Source organism: Protobothrops mucrosquamatus, unplaced genomic scaffold (assembly GCF_001527695.2).
Source record: "Protobothrops mucrosquamatus isolate PMUCROS unplaced genomic scaffold, P.Mucros_1.0 scaffold3383, whole genome shotgun sequence".
Taxonomy (NCBI): domain Eukaryota; kingdom Metazoa; phylum Chordata; class Lepidosauria; order Squamata; family Viperidae; genus Protobothrops; species Protobothrops mucrosquamatus.
In genome coordinates, this window is record NW_015389365.1 from 112546 (window position 1) to 132375 (window position 19830).

At 41.1% G+C, this 19830-nt stretch overlaps 1 protein-coding gene across 1 annotated transcript in view; it reads right to left on the reverse strand.

The window, feature by feature from the left end:
- CWC22 (CWC22 spliceosome associated protein homolog) overlaps positions 1 to 16859 on the reverse strand; it is a 51100-nt gene extending 34241 nt beyond the window's left edge. The window contains exons 1-12 of the mRNA XM_015826921.2: positions 16749 to 16859; positions 15227 to 15345; positions 13510 to 13577; positions 10439 to 10561; positions 10000 to 10239; positions 9205 to 9333; positions 4686 to 4854; positions 3462 to 3515; positions 785 to 920; positions 500 to 706; positions 344 to 406; positions 120 to 224 (exon numbers count right to left, since the gene is read on the reverse strand). Of these exons, the coding sequence (XP_015682407.1) occupies positions 120 to 224; positions 344 to 406; positions 500 to 706; positions 785 to 920; positions 3462 to 3515; positions 4686 to 4854; positions 9205 to 9333; positions 10000 to 10239; positions 10439 to 10561; positions 13510 to 13577; positions 15227 to 15232 (1300 nt within the window). The 5' untranslated portion in view covers positions 15233 to 15345; positions 16749 to 16859. The remainder of the gene's footprint in view (positions 1 to 119; positions 225 to 343; positions 407 to 499; positions 707 to 784; positions 921 to 3461; positions 3516 to 4685; positions 4855 to 9204; positions 9334 to 9999; positions 10240 to 10438; positions 10562 to 13509; positions 13578 to 15226; positions 15346 to 16748) is intronic.
- Positions 16860 to 19830: the final 2971 nt, after the last annotated feature.

Below are 19830 nucleotides of genomic sequence, written 5' to 3' on the forward strand. Positions count from 1 at the left end.
ATAATTAAAGAGAAAGCGTATTTTAATATAAATCAAACTTAGATTTATTGTTCTGCTATAGTGTATTACCCACAGCTCTGAATAATTTACCCCACTTAGTTTAAATGAAACTCTCTTACCTTCTTCATCCTCCTCTTCCTCCTCTCTTTCTTCCTCATCCTCCTCTTCACTACTACCAGCATCCTGATCAGCTTCTGAGTCACTGTCACCTTCATCAAGGATTTCTACATTACCCCAAAAATAAATTCAAATTAATAGATTTGACTGAGTCAGCAGTATGTAGGACAGAGAAGAGCCTTAGAAATAAACAACCCTGCACAACTGAGAACTTGAACCCACATACCTTTTTTCAGAGTTTTGTATTTCTCTTCGTTGTCCATAAATTCAGGGTCCATTTTGAAGACGTCTTCCCAAAAGGAGAAAAGAAAACATTGAAATGATGCTCTTACGTAATTCTAAAGCACACAAGCATACATGTGATCTCAAAAAGCATACTTACTGAGAATGTCATCGGGATTATATTCATCTTCCAAAGGTAACATGTGGGTAAATTGATCCTCCTCCTCCACAAGATCAAGTCCCTCTGGAATTACTGGGTGATCTTTGAATCCATCTTTGCGCACGGCAAACATGACTTCAATCATGTATTGGACACGCTTGTCAGTTTCGGATTCATGAAGGACATGGCGAAGGCGGTCAAAGATGGCTGTGGTGTAAAAACAGTTCAGATGGGGGCTGCTCAATTCAGGAATCAAGGAGGAGCATAGCAGGATTGCCTACTTACCGTTAATACCTCTAGGGGACACTTCTGTTAACTTGAGGCCACAATCCTTTAGAAATCCAATTGATACTTCAATGCTGTCATCTGTAGGTCTTTCCAGGAGCAACGTGAGCATTTCCAAACATAAAACCTCGTGAGCCTGATAGGAAAACAACATAAAATATTAGTTAAAAAAAAAATCAGATACTTAAAACAGCTGATAAAATACAACACTACTGCAAGAAGTGCAATGAGCTCAGGGCAGCACGTGCTGACTTTAAGACATCTCATCCCATCCACAGCAGAGCAGTCTGAAGTATTCAGACTGGATATCCAACTGGATAGGCCTATAGCAATTCTCTAAATCAGGGGTCCCCAACGCCCAGTCTGTGGACCGGTATTGGGCCACGGCATGCCAGCAACCGGTCCACACAAACAAGCAAAGCCCCATCCATGAGATGCAGGCAGCACACAAAACCACGCACTCTCCGGTCCACGGAAAAACCTTTCTCCACGGAACCGGTCCCTGGTGCTCAAAAGTTTGGGGACCTCTGCTCTAGATCAGGAAATGGCAATTAGCAAGGAGTATTGTTTGAAACAAAACATGAAACGGTCAGCTGGAGAGATTCATTCCAAATCAACAGACCTTCTGCTATGCCTTTGCATAACTGTTTGCAGACAGATGGGAAATATAATGGAAAATGGTGGCAAACCTTTCTGGGTTCGCTCTAAAATACGGGAGCTCACACCTTAGTCTAGGAAGGGCAAACCTCTTCCTGAATGGATCATAAGGATGCCTGATTAGGAAATCTCAAGACAAACTTAAGCAACATGTCTCCATATGCCCATGCTGCTGAAAACTGCATCTATTTGCTTGTAAAAAAGGAAAGCTATATAAGTAGTCCTGGCTTAATCGTCCTTTTTAGCAATTGTTTAAAGTTACGGATGGTGCTGAAAAAAGTACAAGCAGTCCTTGACTTACAATAGCAATTGTGACCAACATTTCCACTGCTAAATGATTCAATTATAAAGCGCACTGCATTGCTAGCGATGGCAATTCCTGCAGTCCTGGATGCTGTTGTTAACCGAATTTCACTGTTGTTACGGGAGGCAACTTCCTGTGGCAAGTCCCAGGCAGCTTGCAAGCAGGCTGGCAGGCAGGCAAATGGCTGCTATCAGATGTGGGAGGGTGCAAAAAAGGCATGGGAAAACTTGGGGAGGGTGTGAGGGAGCTGCAATGAGGGTTTTGTGTGTGTGCATGTGTGTGTGTGTCCAGCCTGGCAGAAGTGCACAGGGATTGGGAAAGGGTGTGTAGATGAAGGAGATTTACCCAACAATTTGCAACCTTTCCTTTGAGTTACATGGCATCAAAAGTGTGAGTGTGAGCCAGTTGCCAAGTGCCCAGATTGCAATCACACGATCACAAAGCTGCTGGGATAGCAAGAACTCCGAGGACCAGTCATAAGCACTATTCATTCAGGACCTTTGCAATTCCAAACATTCACCCAATAAATGGTTGTAAGCTGAGAACTTCCTGTAACTTTATGACCAATCCTCATATTATAATAGTTGATATATCCTCAACAGTCAGTGATTGAGATTTGGCTGCTTCACAATCAGCAGCTGTTTATGATCATCACAGTTTCCATGGTCACATCATCACTATTTGCATGCTTTACTACCAGCTTCTGACAAAGAGAATTAATAGAGAAGGCAGCAGTAAAATCGCAAGTTATAGTCATATGATGTCTCTCTTAACGACCATGGCGGAAAGGTGGTTGGAAGCCTATCCAGGTCACATAATGTCCCACTTAACGACTGCATCGCTTAGGGCAGTGATGGCGAACCTTTTAGAGACTGAGTGCCCAAAACCTGCTTCTGCCCCCATCCCACACCTGCTCCGCCCCATCCCGCCTGCTCTGCTCTGCCCTGCCCCCACCCCACCTGCCCGCAGGGCCACTCACCACTTCCATGGCCCACCGCAGATCGCCCAGGCGGCCCAGCAGCACCTTGGTGGCCACGCCATCTGCCCGCACCACGCAGCATCAACTGTGCACGATGGGGTGTGAGGGCGCAGTCTTGTCCCCGCTGCCCGGCTGCTATGTCCTTGGCTGTGCTGCTTTGCGCGGGCCGCGCTCGGTGGTGACTCGCATCCAGGAGGCTACTGGTGAGGAGGGGGCCGTGGGGGGAGGCGGGTCTGGGGCAATGGCATGCGTGCCCACAGAGAGGACTCTGAGTGCCGTCTCTGGCACGCGTGCCATAGGTTCGCCACCAGTGGGTTAGGGAAAACTCCCACATATAATAATCAGATACTACCCATTTCTGAGAAAGTCCTAATTCTATGATATTAGTAGATAAAAATAAATTGAATTTATTATCTTAAAAAAATGAGGTTGCCATCTCAGATATAAATATTAGAACGTATGACTGGCTCATCAATCACTTCATTAGGAAAGCTATCGAAATAAGTATGATGACTGAATGCAAAAGCATAATGCCGACTCTCACTTAATTGTGGTTCTGATTCTGACATGATTCAGGTGAGTTTAGCATATCACAAACGATGACAAGAAGTAATCTAGATAGACAATGAGCTATAAAACCTCCATAGACAACTCCTCATTTTTTTGGTTCTTGTGGGAAGATTACATTGTAAATATCAAAAGCTAAAACTATCATGTCCCTGTTACAAATAGCTTACCACATTCTGATTCATAAGATGTGCCACAAACTTGGAAGCTGTCAAGCACTGTTGCTGCAAAACAAAACACAAAGATACACATTATTCTATTTTTTTTTAATTTTTCTACTATTATGCCAGGATGAACAACCTACAGAAGCACGAGAAACATTACACCACACATAATGTTTGGCGATACTGCAATGTCATGAAGTGAGAAAAGACACATTATATACATATAGGAGTAGCTTGTTTGGGACATATTTTGGGGGATTTCCTTGTTTTTTAATTGTCACTTTAAGTCTTAGATCTATTTTCATGTATTTAATATTTCAAAATTATGAGAAATCATACTGTCATTCTTGAGCAAGGCAGAGGAGACTGGAAAGGACACAGGGGGTTTATGGGCTACAAGTTGTCCATGTTAGCTTGAGGGGAATCAAGTGACTCACAGAAGTACTTAAAATTTTACAATTTAAAAAAAGAGATTGCCTGTCCCTTATTAATTTTATTGGAAAAGAGACAAGAAATATTTACCATCTTCAGGTCAAACTAAAACAGTGGGATTAAGTTAGTGGGCCTATTTGAACTATGATTAAATCTACAATCAGTTTAGAAATTGTATTGCACAATTATGGCTTACAAAATTATACAGTAATATGGCTTGACTCAGAAACTTCAATAAGCTATAATATGGTTTGTCTGCGTTTCGCATAATATAGTGTACAACTATGTAAAAATTGATGCATTTTTATAAGCCAGTTCTTATGCAACTGTCACTTCACTATTACACTATATGGAATTGCAAGTATTTGCTTCTGTTTAACATGGATCTGTTCCGGGTGTCTGAATGATTTGATTTTTTTTGTTCTTAGTCTTTACAATGGCAAAAAACAAAATACAATATATTTGACACAAAGAGATCAATACTTTGCTTCTTCATCTGCAGCCTCGCATATTTTTGCAACCATTTGATAAATTAATGTACTAAATCAATACTTTTTTCAATTCTGTTGTACATAAAGCATTTGGTTTTTCTTATATTAAAACATAATAGTTTCAATTTATATTTATTGCTGTAAAAATTAATCGTATATGGCCTTTTATTCTCTGTGATCCTTTCATGACAATATCCCTATACACTAATGAGGAAATAAGTCTGACTGAACATATTTTACTATGGCATCTCAAAATCTAATAGACTCAACCTTATTCAGTTAGCCTGTTCAATAGCTGCTTCCATACCTTATCATTTCTTCGGTATCCTTTGCGAAAATTTAAAATGAGCCTCTTGAGAATCAATTCCCCAATATTTGGAAACTTGGAATTGATGATTGCTACAACTGCCGCGTATACATGAGTGAAGATGGGGGAAGCACTCTGGGCCTGCAAAATTGATCTTGCTAGTAATCCCCTATAAATGAAAAGAGAGACATAAAGAACCTTTAAAAAAACAGAATTTAAGTTTAAACGCAGGCGACAAGGCACATGCAAATGAATTTCCTTAAAGTGTCTTCAACTCCTTAAACTTTTCAAAGCGATTTAAGTCTCACCTGACCGAGTAGACTTTCCTGTATGGATATTCCACCCACCCCAATAGTCTACCCCAGTGATGGCAAACCTTTTAGAGACCGAGTGCCCAAACTGCAACCCAAAACCCACTTATGCATCGTCGAGTGCCGGGTGGGTGTGGCCCATTGGGTGGGCATGGCCAATTGGGTGGGCGTTGCTGCAGTGATAACAGCAGACTGGGTATGACTAAAAAGTTCAATCAATCAATTTCAACTTTGCAAGATCTTTTTTTTCCACGTGAGAAGTTGAAATTGACTGATTGAACCTTTTTTTTTTTTTTTTGCACACGGTGTCGGAAGCCTAAAGCGAAAAGGTTTTATAAAACCCAGCTGAAGGCCTAGGACTGGGGCGACAGCGTGCGTGCCCACAGAGAGGGCTCTGAGTGCCGCCTCTGGCACCCGTGCCATAGGTTCGCCACCACTGGTCTACCCAATCAGCAGTTCCCCTGACCCTTTGAAATGTATTTATCCAGGGGAGAATCAGAAAGGGATACACTGGGAAGAAGTAGGTTGAGAAATCCTCTTCTACTAATACAACTTAATGCATCTAAATCCAGACTTAATCTTTTACTAGGCTCCCATAAATTATGACATGATCGCTTGAAGATAAAATCATGGGCTTTTCTCCATTGCACTGTATTATCACTAAACTATCATGTCGTCTAACATGATATTCACTAGACAATTTTAGATTTTTCATCTGATCTCCTGTGCTTCGTGCTGTAAGTTTATATTGTGATATTATACAGTAATTTCCAAGAGTGTTTTGGAAAGGAATAGTTAACGCTTAATTCCAGGCAAAACAATAAAGAAATGTTTATTACAAATAACTCCCAAATCCCGATGTCTCTTATGCCAAGTTGGCATTCATGTCTCCATTTAGCAGCCCAGGTCTCTATCAAACCTATTGCATTTTTGGGTCTTATAGTTCTAGTGAATACCAAATGGAGCTACACTCTTGGAAAAAAGCAATGCCATTCCACTGAAGAAAATTCAAAACATTCCAAATTAAATACAGGTAGCCTTTGACTTACAACACTTCGTTTAGTGGCCATTCAGAGTTACAATGGCACTGAAAAAAGCGACTTATGACCAGTTTATTTTACAGTTATGACCGTTGCAGCATCCCCATGATCATGTGATCAAAATTTGGATGCTTGGCAACTGGCAAGTACTTAGGAGTTACTTGCAGTGTCCCAGGTTCACGCGATCCCCTTTTGCAACCTTCTGACAAGCAAAGTCAATGGGGAAGCCAGATCCATTTACCAACTATGTTACTAACAAATCCTGCTTTGGGGATATATATTTTCAAAAAGGTAGTTAGGATTTATTGACATTATTTTGCTGGATATTTTAGCCGAACCAGGCCTCAAGATTTTGCATTAGGCACAACATAACATGTCTCTTGAAACAAGTTTATATCCACAAGCAGTCCTTGACTTACAACAGTTCATTTAGTGACCGTTTTCACTGCACTAAAAAGTAACTTATGACCACTTTTCACACTTATGACCATTGCAGCATCCCCACAGTCATGTGATCAAAATTCAGAGGCTTGGAAACCGACTCATACTTATGATGGCTGCAGTGTCCCGGGGTCATGCGATCAGCTTTTGTAACCTTCTGACCAACAAAGCCAACGCAGAAGCCAGGTTCACTTAACAACCATGGTACTAACTTAACAACTGCAGTGATTCACTTAACAACCATGGCAAAAAAGGTCGTAAAATGGGGCAGAATTCACTTAACAAATGTTTCAGTCAGCCACAGAAACGACGGGCTCAATTATAGTCATACGTTGAGGACTACCTGTATAACTAAAATAACAAATGACACCCTGGTACTTGTCAGAATGATGGTAACTCTGCTACCTAAACCCAGTAGGAAAAATAGCATAACTACAGCCCCCATAGAGAAAGCTTCTCAGTGAAAGCCAAAAGTCATTAACGTACTTTGGTACTAAGCTCAACAAGTATATTTTGCCTCCTAATTCAGATGTGCAGATGTTTCCTGATCATTTGGGTTTCAATTAAGCACTTAGAACAGGGGTATCAAACTCAATTTCATTGAGGGCCGCACCAGCATTGTGGTTGCCCTCGGGGGCCCGGGTGGGTGTGGCCAAGATGGGTGCGGCCTACTGGGTGGGCGTGGATGGAGTGGGTGTGGCCTACTGGGTGGGCATGGCTAGCTCTACATCGTTCGCGTCAAGGGTGCCTGTGGGGGCCTGGGACAGATCTGAGGGTCTCTGGCAGAAGGGGGTGGGACCTGGGCAAGCACCAAGGCATGGTCCATTTCTTCATTCCTCACAAAGGGTGACACCTCCCCAGCATGCACCCAGGGGGCAGGGCCAACGCGGCAGGGGCTGGTTCCTCGCTGTATCTAGACGGCCTTGTGGAGCTAAGACTGAATGCGTTTCAGCATAGACGGCCACCACAAAATTGTACATTGGCTCCCGGCCGGCCTGGGCCAGGGCCAAAGCAGTGGGGGCTGTTCCCTCACTGTTTCCAGGATGGCTTCGTGGGCCACATGAAACCACTTCGCGGGCCGCATCCGGCCCCTAGGCCTTGTGTTTGACATGTCTGACTTAGAAGGAGGAGGTCAGAATAGGATATTTGTGGATTTGGATTTCATCAGAGGCTACTGCTCCCTCCTGTCTCAAAGCAGAAGAACCCTGACAGAAAATCCATTTCCCCAACAACTTATCCTGACTGAAAAACCAGCAAGAGGGTAAATGGTTACTATGTAACATGGACAAATTGCCACGAAACACAAGCCTTATTTTTATTCAGTCACACTACTAAATGCAATACAGGTCGTCCTTGACTTATGACCACGACCGAACCCAACATTTCTGTTGTTAAGTGAGACCTTTGCTAAGTGAGTTTTGCCCCATTTTACAACATTTTCTTGCCACAGCCGCTAAGTGAACCGCTGCGGTTGACAAGTTAGTAACCCGGTTGTTAAGCGAATCTGGCTTCCCCGTTGACTTTGCTTGTCAGAAGGTCGCAAAAGGAGATCACGCGACTCTGGGACAAAGCAAAGGTCATAAATATGAACCGGTCGCCAAGCATCTGAATTTTCATCACATGACCACGAGGATGCTGCAACGGACACAAATGTGAAAAATGGTTGTCAGTCACATTTTTCAGTGCCGTTGTAACTTTGAACAGTCACTAAATGAACAGTTGTAAGTCAAGGACTACCTGTAAATTGAAGAGCACAAGGAGCTAATCGGACAGACTTCATCACGTTTTACAGCATTTGAATGCCGTAAGATTGCAAAATGGAAATCCAGTGCACAAAAAAACACTTAGAATTACAAAAAAACAAATCCAAAACTGTCTGATTTTTGAGCACGACACTTAGAAGGCATTCACAATTCTTCCATCTCCACTCAAACTAGTTCATGGCCACGGATCAGAAAATATCCGTTGTAATATAGCAGAACTCCAGTTAATATCTGTTTTTTTAAGACCCGATTGCATGTTGCATGCTTTAAAAGCTTCAAGTTAATGTGATCTCTGAATGTATAAAACATCTTGACTTCAATAGAATTTGCTAAGGGCTAATCTTCAATTCATCTGCAAGCTTGCATAAGCTTTTACCAAACCATTCTGACTTTAAAACGAACATACCAGCTTGACTCAAGCAGAACCCTCTATAAAAACATTATAGGCTATTTTTAACAAGAAGCCCAGATCTAGGGGTTGTGCAAGCAACATAAAACGTGTTTTCTTCAAACCCCAAGCAAACCCACCAAGTTAACAGGAATTCTGCAGTGACAGTGAAGAGCTGGAACATATTTAAATTACGTCTGCAGGGATATCTTAGAGCAGGGGTAGGCAACCTTGGCTCTTTTATGACTCGTGGACTTCAACTCCCAGAATTCCTGAGCCAGCCATGCTGACGGGAAAGGGAGAGGTTTCCAAGCTGAGCCATGCTGACTCAAGAGTTGAAGTCCACGAGTCATAAAAGAGCCAAAGTTGCCTACCCCTGTCTTAGAGGAATCTTACAGGGTGAAAGAGGCAGTCCTCATCTTCCCATTGTCCTTTCCCTCTCTACCTACTTGCCACTACCCAGGTCCCAATGTGGCATGTGCCACATTTTCTCTATCCCTAAGCTCATTTCATATACATTCGTCAATATTCACATATTTAAACCGAGCAGAAAGGGGTTGCTCTTTACATGCTTACCTGCCTCTCACAATGTTTTCTTGAAGAAGTTCACTTATAATATTTCCAATGTTTGAAACGTTCACTTTGTTGATGAGACCGTTGATGGACTTCTTCAGGGCTTCCCAGCTCATTCTCTGATAGGCTAAGCTGTTTTTTCAAAATATACAAATTTACTAATGGACAAGAGGGAAAGAACTAGAGTAAAAGGTATTATCAGACGGAGCGTTCAACGGTGACACATCCGTCCACTCTCACTCCTGTTTTGCAAAAGCAAAAGACGCGAAGAAGAGATACTACGCCAAGCAATATTATTATGAACACTAAACAGTGATTTGTGTTTTGCAAAAAAAAAAAAGTATCATCGACTATAGTCAACAGACAAAATCAGGAAGGACAATGCTAGCTTCAGATTTTATCTCACCCAGCAGAAAAATTTGGCCTTCTCATTAAGAAACTATATTTATTCCTACATGAGACTGTCACAATAATGATGACTCCGCTATCTGAGCATGAAAAATTGAGACCAAACCCCAACCTTTGAAGATTTTTCTAAATAAAGCTATAGAGCAGTCTTGCTTTCCTTTTTCTGATAAGAAAAGCTAAAAAGGGCTCTTCTACTTCCACATAATTAGGATTTTTCTGACATCAGACATGTCAATCTGCACCTTTCTCTATTCCTGTTTCTATACCGCTCTGTTATTTGGGCACATAGCATTAAAAATCAATTTTTTCTTCATAGACTTTCAGTTAATTTAAAATATAACATTTTAATTTAATTCATATAAAATATAATTTAAAAAAAAAATGGTATACCTATTTTTATCAGTGATTTGTGCCTGCATCATCCTGAGCTTTGCTGGAGGAATGTATGCCCCGCCAGTACGGGTAAGGATTGGATCCACCTCCTCTTTCTTTTTCTTTGGAGGGGGCTCCTCACGTGAAAGAGAGCTCGGTACTCCGGATTTCTCCATATCGTTTTTCCTATCAGGTGACCGGGACTTCCTGTGCTTCTTCCAATCAGATTCTCTCTCTCTCTCCTGTCTTTCTCTCCCTCTGAAATAAATAAATAAATAAATCTGCATATTACATGTTCAAAGTACAAAAGAGAGAAAAAAAAATCAAAATTTAAATATGATGCCAATAATCCTAAGACTTATTTTAAGCAAAATCCAAATCCCTACAAAAGCTTACCAAAAACCCAGCAGTTAAACAACCACAAAGTTCAGAATTTTTAGAAGCATTTGACATTCACCTTGGTTCTGGGTATCTGTCATCGTAATGCCCCCTTCCCGAATATTCTCTGTCAGATCTTCTGTGTTCCAAATGGCCTTTGCTTTGGGGTGATGGAGACCTCCTACGCTCCATGAACGTATCCCTGGATTAAGGGCAAAACTTGGTTAGCAATTACTTTTAAACACATCGCAGAACTTGTGGACAGCCCGTTTGGGGTAGTGGTTAGGGCAGTGATGGAGAACCTTTCAGAGACCGAGTGCCCAAACTGCAACCCAAAACCCACTTATGCATCGTCGGGTGCTGGGTGGGTGTGGCCCATTAGGTGGGCGTGGCCCATTGGGTGGGCGTGGCTGCGTGGCAGCAGACTGGATGGGACTAAAAAGTTCAATCAATCAATTCCAACTTTGCAAGATCTTTTTTTTTCCCGCGAGAAGTTGAAATTGACTGATTGATTGAACCTTTTTTTTTTTTGTACACGGCAACGGAGGCCTAAAGCGAAAAGGTTTTATAAAACCCAGCTGAAGGCCTAGGACTGGGGCGATGGTGTGTGTGCCCACAGAGAGGGCTCTGGGTGCCGCCTCTGGCACCCGTGCCATAGGTTCGCCACCACCGGGTTAAGGTATCAGGCTACAAACTAGGAAACAGCGAATACAGTCCTGCCTTAGGCATAAAACCAGCTGGCCAGTCCCTTTTCTCAGCCCAAGGAAGAAGGAACTGGCAAGCCTACTTCCAAAAAATGCTGCCATGAAAATTGCAGATAGTTACAAGGAGTCAATGCTGACCTGAAGGTGTAAGTAAGTAAGTAAGTAAGTAAGTAAGTAAGTAAGTAAGTAAGTAAGTAAGTAAGTAAATGTATGTATATATGTGCCTGCCAGCCACATTTAACATGCCGTTCAATTTCCTTTATTGTATCACTTTCCATTGAGATCCATTGGCCAAGGTATATATGTAGTGGTCTACTATGTCTAGTTCTTCTCCATAGTTTTCAAGCATCATTTTCAAGAACAACCTCCCCCTATGCCTGAAAAGTTTTCGATCAGTGTGTGCTACCTGCTCCAACATATGCCAGGGAAACATGGACACTAACCTCACAATCAATACAAAGGTTACAAATGGCGCAAAGAGCCATGGAAAGATACGTGCTCGGCATTACAGGACAAGATAGAAAGACCAGCACAAGGATCATTAGAGAACAAATGAAAGTATACAATATCATCAAGAGAGTAAAAGAACTGAAATGGAAATGGGCTGGACACGTAGCAAGAAGAACGGATGGCAGGTGGACCAAGGCAGTCATAGAATGGATCCCACTTAATAAAAAGCGTCCACGGAAGAGATGTAAAACAAGATGGATCGATGACAGCAGAGAGTATTGTGGGCCCAACTGGCAAAAGAAAGCTCAGGATCGTATTGGTTGGAAACATGTGGAAGAGGCCTTCATCCTGCAGTGGGTAGACAATGGCTAAAATGATGATGATGATATGATGATGATGAAATAAACATATAATGGATTGCGTAACTTCGGAAAGCAAATAGTGTGTTTCAAATGTTCCATAACTGTCAACTTTGTATCGCACAGAACTTTTAATTTGTATGCAAAAATAGTAAGAAAAAAGAGTAATATTATTTTTAGCAATTAAACACTGAAGTCTCTGTGTTTGTGCATATCCTTGAATTACTCCTTGGTTCAACGGTTTTACAAGATTTATATCATAAATCTTGCATCTAATCCCATCCCTTCTCATACTTTCTACTGCTACCCCGATCCTTTCAAAACAGGTATCATCTTGATTATGACAGGGAAAGAAGCAAAGGGACAAAGAACATTCATAATTGGATATTCATATCCAGTATATCTGATATTCATACACATAACATACTTCTATGGTTTCTATAAAAATATTGGGAAATGGGACTTGATGGGAGCAGAATCCTCATGAGGCATCAGATCAGAATTGGCAGAGAAAGGAATGCATTCACACACGATGAATTCATATCCGTCCTTTCCACTGGCTCCACTACTAATTGTGTAAGTCTGAAGAGAGATTCTCAGTGAATTCAGCTACATTCACTTAGCATTTCTCTACAGCTGGAATATACTTAGAACAGCAGAATTTTCTGCTGAGAAGATCAAGAGAGTAACCAATATCCATGGGGACACTGGGAAAACTGTTAGCACACCTTTAAAAGGTATACATCTTGGACTGAAGATGTCAACTTATTAACAGCAACATAAGAAACTAAGCTAGAGACAGAACTTTCTGCAAAAACACCCACTGATCAAATATCTAATAAAGCATATAACAGGTAAAGTGGTAGGTGTATAATGCATGTGTGTGTAAGAGAAAGACACACATATCCATCAAGGCACACAAATTACAAGCAATTATAGCACTGTTGTCTGCATCTTCCTTTGATCAGAAGACACAAAACTGATGCTGTCAGTTTATGAACTTGGCTTGGTTCTTTACATCAGAGTGAAAGAAATGTCCCCCTCTATTTACTTCTTTTCCATCAAATATCAAAACTGTCTGAAAGGAAGGCAAATCTTGGTTTAAAATGATTCCTATCCCAAAACAGTATTAGAATGAAAAGATGATGTATTTCCACTACCAGTTTCTCAGCTAATCTAAAATGACTAATCCTTGCAGGTAAACAGAGTATTTACTACTTCAGCTAACAGTTTCTCATATTTACAACTGCCTAAAATCCACTATAGAAATGCCTTTTAATTTGTAGAGGGATTCTCAAATCTCAAAGTACGGTAGTTTAAATCTATTTTAAATTTTAAAATAGGGGTCCTCAACCCCCGGTCTGTGACCGGCACCGGTACGTGGCCCACAAGAACTGGCCCACGCAAGCAAGTGAAGCCCCATCCATGCACACACAGGACCCAGGCAGCATGCGAAACCACACAACCCCTGGTTTGTGGAAAAACTGCCCACCACGGAACTGGTCCCTGGTGCCCAAAAGATTGGGGGCTACTGTTTTAAAATATTAAAGAAATCCTCTCCCCTCCTATCTCCCCATTATAAACCATTATTATTTATAGTGAGTTTTCACTGCATTCCTTATAAAAAGACATTTTACCTGTCTTCTGGGGAGGCACTTCTCTGGCGAGTATGGTAAGCTTCCTTCCTTTCATATCTAGATCCAGACTTTAAAACATAAAAGCATTCACATTTTATATAATAACTATTAGAGAACTTAAATGCAAAAATGTATACTCACAAAGAACTAATGTGACTATTTTTCACTTGTATCTGCAGCCCCATAACTGTACCGGCGACTCTTACAAACTGTGTTAATATTGCACTGAGAAACCAGCTATTTTAAACCAGCTTTGCCCTCTTTTGGAAAAAACTATGTTTTTCTACTATTGTATTACATTAAATGGGAAATAGTATTAAAATGTAATCAATATGACTGTGTTAAATTGTATACTGTTTGTTTTTACTTCATTTTATTATTCTAGTTTATCTATTGTATGGATTGTAACCAACTCTGATTCCTGAAGGTAATATCCAGGCTACAAATATTTTAATCAAAAAAATACAGCATTTGACATAAAACATCAGTAAAAATTGCAGTTAGCCAACTACCAAGCAGTAACAACTACATAACTGTTCTCAATAAAATATTAATTACAACTTGATCATAACCCAATCGCATTATACAAATAAGTATAGATTTCTTCTCAAATAAAGTTTAGTATTGGGGCTTCAATCATACTTCCATAAACTCAAACTGCTTTCCACATAAGACTTGTATCTCAGAAACATCCAAAAACATTGAGAGAATTGGTGTCAGAATTAAGGGGATAGACTAGAAACTGGGAGTTCTAGTCCTCTTTAGGCATGAAAGGAACCATTTGCTACATGTACAGTTGCAGAATATGTGCTTTTCATGCAAAAAGTCAATCAATCAATCAGAATCAATCAGAATAGAGCTGGAAGGTCTTCTAGTCCAACCGCCTGCTCAAGCGGGAGACCCTATATAACTGTCAGATATGATTGAAAAAATGTTGTTTGACAGTCATCCTAGATAATGCTGGCTGAAATGGTTTGACCTAGCATAGTCCTTCTCCAATAATTTACTCATAGGTTATTACTTGTCGCAATAAAGAAAAGGAGTACCAGCAACATTTACTCATACGCTCCCTCTTTAAATTTACGTTTTCATGATATAATAATGAAAATAATAGTAATAGAATTAGAATGGCTGTGGCAAAACGAAACAATTGGTCAATTGCAAAAAGCAGCTTTACTTGGAATAGCATACATCCTGTAACAATACTTTTAACACATCAAACAACATCTGCCTATCTCAGGTCCTTGGGAAGGACTTGATAGGTGGATAAAAAAAGCCGAATCCAATCCGAACAACTGGTTGATTGTGTGACCAACCAGAATATATTAAATGTACATGCTACCTGACTCCCAACGACTCTGGACAGTTTACAAATTGTAAAAAGCATCTTAAAACAACAAGAATAAGTAAAACACAAAGCAAAGAAACAAAGCTGGCAGAGAAAATAATTGTTGCAGATGGGAACAAAAATAAATAAATAAAGTTAAAGGATGTCAATCTTCCTCACCAAAAGACTGAGCAAAAAGCTGCCCCTTCTGGGGCACTTGAAATACCAGTGTGGATTTGCTGAATTCATGAAATTTTCTATAGCAGGAAGGATCTGTCATCTATGCCATAACTCTGACAAGCAGCTCTTAGCTTTTGCATTAAGAAATGAGTGTTTACCTAAACATCAAAACTTTAGTCATTTAATATTAAAAATTTTAAAAAAACTTACATTCATTTCTGCTTCTCTTCATTCCCTCTTAGTCTTCCACTTTAAACTGAATTTCCAATGTAAGCGTTTCAAAATCAATGTGGAATGTTACTGTTATTCTTACAGCAAAAATAATTCATCTACAAAGAAAATAAATGAGATTTGCTGGTATTGCTAAGACAAAATCAAAGCAGCCATAAACTAGTATTGCTGTCAACAATAAAATTATCTGCTTTTCAGTTAATCAATTTGACTACTTTAATCTATACTTATCGGAGCTTTTACAGAGTAGTTCTCATATAGCAGTGATGGCGAACCTTTTAGAATGCCCCAAACCCCCCCCCACCCCGCCCCGCCCCCCACAGGGCCACCCATCGCCTCCACGGCCTGCCACAGCTATCGCTCAGGCAGCCCAGCAGCACCATGGCGGCCACACCCTCCACCTGCGCCCCACAGCATCATCTGCGAGTGATGGGATGCAAGGGCGGAGTCTTATCCTCACTGTCCAGCTGCCATGTCTTTGGCTACATTGCTCCGCATGGGCTGCGCCCGGGGGTGACTCTTCTCTGGGGGGCCGCAAGGGGAGGCGGGGCTGGGTTGACGGCGCATGTGCCCACAGAGAGAGCTCTGAGTGACTCCTCTGGCACGTGTGCCATAGGTTCGCCACCACTGTCATATAGCATATGTTAATATGAGAATTTGCTCATACTGGATTGATAAACAAGAGAATGATGTCTGTAAAACACAATCTTTATTTTTGCATCAGGTTTCTTAAGTTTCAATTCTGCAGTAATGAGAAGTGGTATGTGAACATAGCAAGCACTATCCAGCTGAATGCAATGGCTTGCTGCTTTGTTTTTGTGCACTATTTGGTTAGTGTCTTTTGCATCTCTCTGGTTTTTTTTACTTTGTAATTATTATTGCTAAGAGGTACTTTCCCCTCCCTAATAAATCTGTATACTGAAAAGAATGTGCAAATGAAGCATGCTGGTGATAACATTTCAAGCGGAGAAGGAAATGCTTTATTGACACAAAACACTGTGCCCGTTTCTGCTTAAATGAAGAGACATCATGGGCAATCAGAAAAAATGTTAATCATATAAAAGCCAGGGGTTTTTTTTAAGCAAGAACAAGTGTAGAAAGTCTATTAGAACAAGACAAAGAATTTGAAGAGATAGAACATCTGTTAAATGTTTTGGCTGAAGATCAGATAATGAAGATATTGGGGGCCAATTTTCTCACAGGACCTGAGAAGCCATTAACAATGGTGTTTGGTGGCTTCGACCTGATTTCATCTGTGATTCAAAAGGCTTCGATGCTATAAAAGAGCTCCCCAAAATAAAAGCAAATTGTATTGCTCTCACAAAGCAGGCTGGGTTCAACAATGTAGAGCAGGGGTGTCAAACTCGTAACGTCATGTGATGTGTTGCGAGGTATCACAACTTTTTTTCCCCATTGCTGGCAATGGGGCGGGCAGTTTCGTCATGATGCATCTGGCCCACGGGCCAGCAGTTTGACACCCCTGAAGTAGAGGAAGACTTACTTAGATAAGTTGTTTCAGTCCCATACGCAGAGAACTTTCAATAAAAGAGCTGCAACACTTGCTGCTGAGGGCCAAGTGGAAGGTGAAGAAGAAAAGTCCAGCAAGCCAGTATAAAATCTTTAAAAAAAACAAACACCTTCAAAATGTTCAGTTCTGAGAAAATTTTACATAAAATTGAAACAGCTAGAAGATAACAATTGTAATGCAGAAAGGAACAGAATAGTAGTTTCTGAAGTTCAATTTTTATTTGGAGTCATGTAGGCAACTTTGGATAGTGAGATGGGCAGCATATAAATATAGAATAGTCAAATAAATTTCTTTTTGAAAGAAAGATGGCAAAAACAATAGACGTTGTTAAGCAAAGACCCAAGAAAAAGACAGAAGATCTACCAAGACCCTGTAGATGTGGTATGATCATACTTCATACAAAGCTTGCATCCATATCTCCTTCACTTACTAATTGTCATCATTTTCCATCATTTGTCTCCATTGCTCTACAGCAGGGGTCTTCAAACTTGGCCCTTTTATGACTTGTGGACTTCAACTCCCCAAATTCCTCAGCCAGGCACGCTGGTTGAGGAATTCTGGGAGCTGAAGTCCACAAGTCATAAAAGGGCCAAGTTTGAAGACCCCTGCTCTACAGCCTCGCTACCTTCCATGCCTTAGGCTTCAAACTGTCATCACTTTTTTTCAAGGTAAGACATTAATTCTGCATTACTAAATTATGAATTTAACATGTTTTTTTCAAACTATGTAAGTACTTTATTAGGATCATTTATTGCTTTATTGATATATATGATCAGTCATCATCTCCAGTTACTTTGTAGGACAATGTCTTAGACTGCATTTTTCCCCAAATAGGCTTGTCAGCAGACTTTATGATGGAGATGAACATTTTTTTAATATTTGGAGGGGCTATACTGTACTGTAGGCTTTTACAAAGGGTAATGATGGGCAGGGCTGTGCAGGACATAACCATTTTCTATATTGCTACATCTCATGTATCCACAGATATGAACGCTCAGAGGGGAAAGGAGAGGCTTTAACTCCCCTCCTTTCATTAATAAAAACTGTTTTTTTCTTTGTTAATAGTGACAGAGGAAGCTCTCATGGGTGGCTGAAGACTGAATGAAACCTGTAAATTGTCCATCTGGATTCCTGCACCTTTTTCTCTTGGCACTTTGGCAGGATGGGTCACAAAATCATCTATCTTTCATTACATAATAATGTGGATAAGGTATTTTTTAAAAAGATCAAGCCATACTCCAGATACTACTTCCTTATGGGAACCAAAATTACATTTATCTGATTCATTTATAGATCATCCTAAAAGACGGCACAGGAAAGCATACACTTTGAACATGGATACAAAACCTACAGACTATTCTTATGCAGACTATTCCTACATCCTCTCCTCAGTTTCTGCTGATGTTCAAAATGTAAATAAAATTTAATTCTAGTACTAGTACAGGGAGTCCTCCGTAAATGACCATTTGTTCAGCAACTGTACGAAGTTATGATAGTCGCAGTGTCTTGCGGTCATGTGATCGCAATCCAGATGCTTGGTGACCAGCTCACAATTACAATGGCTACAGTAAACTGTGGCCACATAATTGCCATTTGGTACATTAACTGCTGGCTTCTGACAAGCAAAGTCAATAGAGAAACCAGCAAGAGGTCACAAACAGCAATCATGTAATGTTGCACCTAATGATCATGGAATCATTAGGTGCTGGAATTGTAATAAGTTGGCAACATCACGTTGTGCTTTATGATCACATTGGTTAGCAAAAAAAATTCCTGGTGCCAATTACTGTCATTAAGTTGTATGCTGAATGTAATCCTAACTAGGAAAAGAGACAAAGGTGGTGGTGCCGGTGGGGGGGGACCCACAGCCACTTAAAAGATGAGAGAAACAAACTTAGGAGAGACCTGTCCTAATGGATGAGGCAGTTAAAACTCAGTGTGAGATCTGTAATTTCAGATCTGTAAGCTTCTGTTAATGTAGCCTTACAATAAACTTAGCATTAGTATCTGAATTGTATTGACAATGTGGTTGTGCTGTTTGATGAGGGTGGTATCTACTTGTGAAACAAAGATGAAAGGGATATAAGAATGTGACTATAGTAATTTTAATCCTATCTGCTTCCTTGTTTAAAAAACAACAACACCCTTCCCCACATTTCACAAAACTGCTATGCCATCGGTGTCAACATTCAGCAACTGAAAATGAGAAATCACAGCAGCCTTTATACATCAAGAAAACCCAGACAGCTCTCCGTTTAACAGAAATCTTGAAGTCGCCTTCACGTTGTCTCTTAAGTCTCATGACGAAACAAAAACCCCAACTAGGATAAACAGTTGTGGAGAACAGGGAAAAAGGGAAAAAGAAAAGTTTCTACGAACTGGCAAGGCTTTTTATCGGATCTCCTTCTAGGGAAGCAGAGGCGCTGGGGCAGCATGGTAGGCAAATCATGGTACTTCCCCACACAGCCCGATTTCAGGCGGGGAAAGGGAGATCGCGTAAGGTCACGTTCAGACATGCACACACCGACACGTGTTGGAATGAATACTGAGTCGCTTCCTACAAGCACCGCTTCTGAGAAGCTGCGGGTGGCGGGGAAGCTCCCTCGGATCGTCCCGAAGCACATGCTTCGTCCACGCCACGCTCGTGACCCCATCGCTTCCCCCCCCCCGGCGATCGAAGGGGAGGGCTCCAAACGGAGAAGAAGCCAGAGCTCCGGCTGCTCCCCGCGGCCTCATAAACTTACCTGACCCACACCAACTTCCACCATAAGCATATGCCCGCTTGCAGGAATGACGCCACTTCCGCTTACTTGCCCACCAATTAGAGGCAAGACTAAAGGCGGGACTTCCTTTTTCCCCCTCTCCTTGAATTATTGCTTATGTTAAGTCCAAGCAGTCAACATTGGGAAGGAAAGGGTTAAGAGAAACGTCGCCCAAAGAGCGGGTTCTTGCTTACCTAACAGCAGCTTCCGGCGTTCTAGGCTATCAAACACGGATTGACTACGTTTCCCAGCATTCCTTATGTTCGATACTTTTAGAGAGTTATCTACTGCTG